At 34.3% G+C, this 7,580-nt stretch overlaps 1 protein-coding gene across 1 annotated transcript in view; it reads left to right on the top strand.

Moving 5' to 3' along the window:
* The first annotated feature begins 2,849 nt into the window (after window positions 1-2,849).
* The window catches only part of LOC106868263 (uncharacterized), a 47,120-nt gene continuing 42,389 nt past the window's right edge, over window positions 2,850-7,580 (top strand). The window contains exon 1 of the mRNA XM_014913446.3: window positions 2,850-3,480. Coding sequence (XP_014768932.1) covers window positions 3,417-3,480 — 64 coding nt within the window. The 5' untranslated portion in view covers window positions 2,850-3,416. The remainder of the gene's footprint in view (window positions 3,481-7,580) is intronic.

The raw sequence follows: 7,580 nt of genomic DNA, 5'->3' as shown, positions 1-7,580 counted from the left end.
TGATAATGATAATAATAATAATAATTTCATAAAATACTGCTTCCTGCTGCATTACTTTTCTATTCTTTTTTTGTAGCTTACAACTCCTGGGTTCTCTCTAATTTCTTTTTGTGGCCCAACTCATTCATCAATCCTCCTCGCCCTCCCCTTCTGTCTCCCTCTATGTCTCTGTTTATAGATACATACATACATACATACATACATATGCATATATATATATATATATACATAATACATACATATATATATATATATATATATATATATATATATATATATGTATATATATATATATATATATATATATATATATATATATATATATATATATATATATATAGGCGCAGGAGTGGCTGTGTGGTAAGTAGCTTGCTTACCAAACACATGGTTGCGGGTTCAATCCCACTGCATGGCACCTTGGGCAAGTGTCTTCTGCTATAGCCTCGGGCCGACCAAAGCCTTGTGACCGGATTTGGTAGACAGAAACTGTAAGAAGCCCTTCGTATATATATATATATATATATATATATATATATATATATATATATGTGTGTGTGTGTGTGTGTGTGTGTGTGAGTGTGTGTTTGTGTGAGTGTTTGTATGTCAGTGTTTGTCCTCTCCACCATAGCTCGACAACCGGTGCTGGTGTGTTTACGTCCCTGTAGCTAAGCAGTTCGCCAAAAGAGACCGATAGAATAAAAGCTAGGCTTACAAAGAATAAGTCCTGGGATCGATTTTGTTCGACTAAAGGCCGTGCTCCAGCATGACCGCAGTCAAATAACTGAAACAAGTAAAAGAATATATATATATATATATATATATATATATATATATATATATATATATATATATATATGTATATAAAGAGAGAGAGAGGTGGGGGGAGGACGTGAGGCTGTTTAAGCCTATCTGATCAAACCGGTGAACACAGCTTATCATCCGACATTATCTTCACCGACGCATTTTTATTTATTTACATTTTTTCGTCTCTTCCAATGACTCGTATAGTATTTCTATATATTAAGGTGTGTGTGTGTGTATGTATGTGTGTATGTATACAAGCATGTAGGTATGTGTGTATGTGTGTACGTAAACATTGTGAGTGTGTGTGAGTGTGTATTTATGTATGTATGAATGCTTGTCTGAATGTATGTCTGCATTTGTTTGTGTATGTATCTATATATCTGTCTCGTTTATCTTTCTCCCTATATGTGTGTGTGTGTGTGTGCGTGAGACAAAGAGAAGGAAAGAGAGAGAGAGAACACACACACATATATATATATGTCAATATACACATACCCAAATATATGTATATATATATATATATATAAATATACCTATATACATATATACATATATATAAATACATATAATACATTTATCAATATGCACACTCACTCACACACACACACACACACACACAAGCACACACATACATATATGTGTACACACACACACATGATTTACTTCCTACGTACTTTTTAGTTAAATTGTTTTTCATTTTTATCCCACTTTGTGTGTGTGTGTGTGTGTGTGTGTGTTGTTTTAGATGGTATGTAAAAATATACATAAAACTTAAAAATCAATTAAAAATCTCTCTTTTTCGGAATCTCTCCTCTCCCTCTCCGCCCCACCCCACCCCCGCCAAATTCTACCTTTTGGAAGCATCTGTGAAAAACTAGGAAACATGTCTTGGTGGGTGTGTATGGGGTACTAACGGTGCGTGTTTGTAATGTGTGTATGGATGCGTCTATGGAGGTCTTTATGTGTGTGTGTGTGTGTGTTTACTAAACTACTAGCATATATCTTTTCTTTCTTTTCTTTGCACACACGCAAAGGCGCCCACACACACACACACACACACACACACACACAAACACACGCACATACAAACGCACACAAACGCACGCAAACGCACAAACGTACACAGACGCGCTCGCAAACAGAGATTGACTTATCTGTCGAAGGTGGTCCTCTATTAACGATTACCTCTGAGAGTTGACGATAATTTCGTCGTAAAGAAACGCCCACCCACGTCACACACACACACACACACACACACACACACACACACGCACGCACGCACACACGCACACACACGCACACACGCACGCACACACGCACGCACGCACCTTGGTACACACGAAATCATACAAACACACACGCAAACACACACGCATATCGTGACACATTCACGTGTCTTCGCATTTCGATGTATACACATCTATACATACGTGTGTATCTGTGCGTCTCTTTGTGTGTGTGTGTGTGTGTGTGTGTGTGTGTGTGTGTGTGTGTGTGTGTGTGTGTACGTGTGTGTGTCTGTGTGTACACATATCACATCCCATGCACAATATATATCTCCACGCTCATGCCTCACTGGAAAAACAAACACGCACCTGTATCATAACAGCCCCATACACTATACATTCACGTTCACAAGTATTACACACACACACACACACACACACACACACACACACACACACACACACACACACACACACACATCATTTATTCAAATTCTTACACATACATACTCTACGCTCAAACGTTTTATACATACATAGACACACACATACACAAACACATATACAGCGCGAGAGAGAGAGAAGAGAAGGAGGGAGGGAGGAGGAACGAGGGGGGGGGAGAAAGAGGAAGGATCTATTCAACGCGTCAATGCAGACAGACAGACAGACACAACTGAGGCATTCACATACACGTGTCGGGCACGCGCGTAACACGTACGCACACATGCGTACGGACATGACGCACACACGCACAAATGCACGCACACTTGCGCACGCGCATGGGCAAACACAGAGGGACGTCGACAAACGCGCACACGCATACGTAAACACTTGCATATGAATATATACATATATGTGTGTGCGTGTCTGTGTGTGTGTGTGTGTGTGTCAGATGCATATAGTATTTACTTAACACACACACTCATTCACAGGTAAGCCCTCCCCTACACACACACACAGTGATTATACATAAAAAGCAAGGAGATATTGGTAACGGTCTTTATTTATTAGATTACGAAGCGACCCACGCTTTATTTTAAGCCCGTACTCGGTTACAATATTAAACACGAGCAATAAATTATCCGAAATGGGTGGAGAGGAGGAAACGTTAACGCAGTGAGGGCGGGTTGCGCGAGTGCGCATGAGTGTGCGCTCCCGTCATTAATTATAGGTGTATGTGTGAGTGTACGTGTGTACGTGTGTGTGCGTGTGTGTGTGTGTACGTGTGTGTGTGTGTGTGTGTGTGTGTGAGCGACACAAAACTTTTGTGAAAGATTATAAAGAAGCCAAATCGAATCCCAACCAAGGATTGAGAATTTGCATCGCTCTATAAATATTCCGTAGATTTCGGAAAATCTTCATTTAGATCAGAACTCTTCTTGCAACATGTCTCTTCGGCTCAGTCTATTTCTCGTTTCTGCTGTAATTCTTTTATCAATAGCAAATGCAGGTAAGTGCTCTCTTAAAACTTAACTGTAATTCATATATATATATATATATATATATATATATATATATATATATATATATATATATATATATATATATATATATATATATGTATATATATATATATATATATATATATATATATATATATATATATATATATATATATATATGTGTGCATGTATGTAGTTGGAATTTTAAAAAAGCATATATATGTATATGTATGTACGCACGTATGTGTTTATGTGCGTGCGTGTGTTTTCGTTTTCAAAATAATTATATTTTTGTCATATCAAAAATTACGATTGTATTTATTTCTGTTTTTAAACCATTTGAACAGTTGGCATTTTTATGTAAAAGTTCTTCAGGTCTGTTAGAAGACTTTAATGGGTAGTTCTTCGATTATAAGAAGTTTGGTTAAAGTCAAAGAGACTCACAATACACACGAACGAACGAACGCACGCACTGACAGAAAACTCACGCATGTTAATTAAAATCAATTAAAATGAAATATTGCATATATGTATATGTGTATGTGCGGGGGCGTGTATATGTATGTATTAGCACGTGAATATTTTTTCTATATATATATATATATGCGTGTGTGTATGTGTGTGTGTATGTGTATCTGTGTGTATATGTATGTATATATATATATATATATATATATATATATATATATACATGCATATATATATATATGCACATATATATACACAAATGTTATACATATGTATATATTACATATATATATTATACATGTATATATAATATATATATATATATATCTATATATATATATATATATATATATATATATATATATACATATATTATATATATATATAATATATTGCTTATATGTATATATTTTATATATACCATATATATTATTGGGATGCATCCATGTATACATATATGTGTGTGTGAGTGTGTGTGTGTGTTGTCGAGTGTTTGTGCTTATGCATATTTGTGTGTGTGTCTGTGTGTCTATGCAAGCGTGTGCATTTATTTGTGTTTCTGTATACTTGAATATCGGAAACAGCCTAACTTTACTTCGACACACTAAGATCCGAAGAGTCTGTTAACCATTTTAATGTTGTACGTATCACATGACACATGGCGCATCTCCACATATAAACAGAACACACACACACACCCACCACAAAACCATTTCTTGGTGCCGTTTTAGTGACTTCATTAAAATTGAAATATTTAAAAGATTAACAAAATTGTGAATGCAAGCAACTTCAAAACTTCTGATTGGCCGTAGATAAGTTTTGGTTTCTTTGTCATTCTGCCCACTGCAGTCTACAATCAACTTCGATCTTTGTGATTGATGAATGAAATAATTGATACATCGATACTCTCATATGATTAGAATATTTTTGATTTTGTTGTTATTGATGTTGTTTGGCTTTAGGAGGAAACCTTGTCGAACAGAGATTAAAAGATTAACGTTAATAGATTAAAGTTCTTGTGTATTTCGATTATCACTACTCAATGTGATCCTTCTCTCGAGTTGGTAAGGTGTGATTTGAGGAACGATTAACTGCAACTTTTAGCAATCTGAGCGGGGGCTTACATCCTTGTTATTCATTTTGCATGTCCTACATCATTAAGATATTTTCAAACTTCCAATAATACTTGACTTTCATCACAATATCTGTAACTTTTATATCAGATTTAAACCTTTAATAAAGGAAGTTTCGTAAAGGAGCAATCTATGAAAGATAACTTAGAAATTATTCTATTGAGAATATTTTTGGTTGGTTCTGGAGCGATGGAATTCAAAGTGAAACATGGCAGGACTTTAATATAGAAACAAGTGGAAAGAAGCGAATAACGATAGGATATCAATCCAGGATATTTTCATCCCATTCCATATTTAATAACAGTTTCTTCTTAGATTAGTTGGTAATAAAAAGTTGTTCCTTTTGTTTAGCCCCGAGTAGGCTCTCAACAAGTCGACCCATAATCAAAAACATTCCAACCAATGCCCACTTTGTTTTTTTTTTATTTTACCATGGAATAGTGTTTACGGTTGATAGTAGCGTGCGATGTGAAAGAGATATTAGCTGTGATTACTAGCAGCTCGAGCGACCTTGTAGAGAAGACAGGTTTGTGAGGGTGATATACACTTGATTGATATTGAACCAGGATCTGCAAAGAATAAAAGGCGAAGTCGACTCTTGCAGGATTTGAACTTGGAATCTTTAGGAACGAGACATTTATTACATTCTACTTTTAATTCTGATTATCATACAGGAATTGTGGAATATAAGCAAAGTGACAAGTTTATTTCAGAAATTAATCCATCAGTATTTATCAGGGAACAGTAAAGTGCTTAAGTACCCGACAAAAATGGGATGTGGGATTTTCTTAAGATTTTTGACATAATTATTTCAAATCCCAAAGACGATTTTTCCTTTCATTCCCCCGGGACGGTTGATATAAGAGCCTTAGACAGATGATTTTTTTTTATATTGGCCTCAAATGAATTTCTTATGAGTTAAATTTAGTCGACGGTTACTGTTCACAAATCCATCTTATATATATATATATATATATATATATATATATATATATATATATATATATATGTATATATATATATATATATATATATATATATATATACATATATATATATATATATATATATATATATATATATATATATATATATATATATATATATATATATATATATATATATATATATATATATATATATATATATACATATATATATATATATATATATATATATATATATATATATATATATATATATATATATATATGTATATATATATATATATATATATATATATATATATATATATATATATACATATCGAACCCACAAGAGTAAACAAGAAAGACAGAGACAGGCAGAAACAAGGAAAATGCCCCTTGTATTCGAATATTATGCAAATATACTTTTAAAAAACTTTGATTTAATTTGTCCAAAATTTTATTCTTTTCTATACTTAGAGTTGAAAAAGTCTCAATGACCGAAACCGGTACTGAAATGTTTTTTATAAAATTATTTTAGCATTTTCTACCTTGACTTTTTTCCATATATATATATCAACTCGTGTGTTCAACCTTCTATAAAAATATACACATCGGTGAAGTAATTCTTGATAAACCAGGGTGCCTAACAAAAATATTTTTCTGTAATTTTTGTGACTTTTCACCCAAATTTCATTCAGAAAGAAAAAGATGCTGGTCAGTTACTTTTTTTTTTTTTTCTTATCAATCCTGAAAGGATGAAAGGCAAAGTTGATGTCTGTAGAATTTGAACTCAAAACACAGAGTCGTAACGAATTCTAATGAATTCTAATGATTCCACCATTCAGTACTAAAAAGAAAAAGAAAGTAAGAAACGATTCGATCCTTTGACCAAAACGCTGACACCCACTGACTTGACCAATTAAATGGACAAATCAAGGGAACCGATCCATACTTCCCTATTAAAGAACAGCGTCTTTGCCCGTTGTTGTTCTTTGGACTCCATGACTACCTTGAGAGAACGAGCCTATCATTAAAAGTATTCAAACGGTGCCTGTCATAACATTTTTTTCGTCACGTATTGTTTTTCGCTTTAATATGTTTGGGTGAGATTTGGGGGAAAATTTTTGTGTGAAGGCGCATAGCGTAGTATTTAGGGTGTTGGACTCGTGATTGTAAGATTGTGGTTTCGATTCTTGAATTGAACTGGGTGATGCGATGTATTCTTGAGCAAACCACTTCATTTCAGTTGGTTCCAGTCCACCCAGTTGGTGAAAATCGGTAATCCTGCAATGGACTGGCATTCCGTCCTGGGAGGAATATAGACATCAGAAAAACCAGGAAACTGGCCTATGCTCCTCACGGAGTAATATGGACTAACCAATCCTATCTTGTGGTTCCTTCATGGTTTACCCCTATTGCCTTCAGGGTGCTGGGAAAACTCAAAGATTCCCATATTTCGCACGGTTATTAACAATATGAGCGAAAGTAATTATCACCGAGCTAGGATTATCTGAAACGTGTTTCTGCTCAATGGCAATCGTCACAATTTCAAATTGTGTTTTAATCGCATAGAAGCAA

The sequence above is a fragment of the Octopus bimaculoides genome, chromosome 8, assembly GCF_046866305.1.
Source record: "Octopus bimaculoides isolate indiv1 chromosome 8, ASM4686630v1, whole genome shotgun sequence".
Taxonomy (NCBI): Eukaryota; Metazoa; Mollusca; class Cephalopoda; order Octopoda; family Octopodidae; genus Octopus; species Octopus bimaculoides.
The sequence above is the reverse complement of the archived record's forward strand: the minus strand, read 5'-3'. Positions and strand labels throughout refer to the sequence as shown.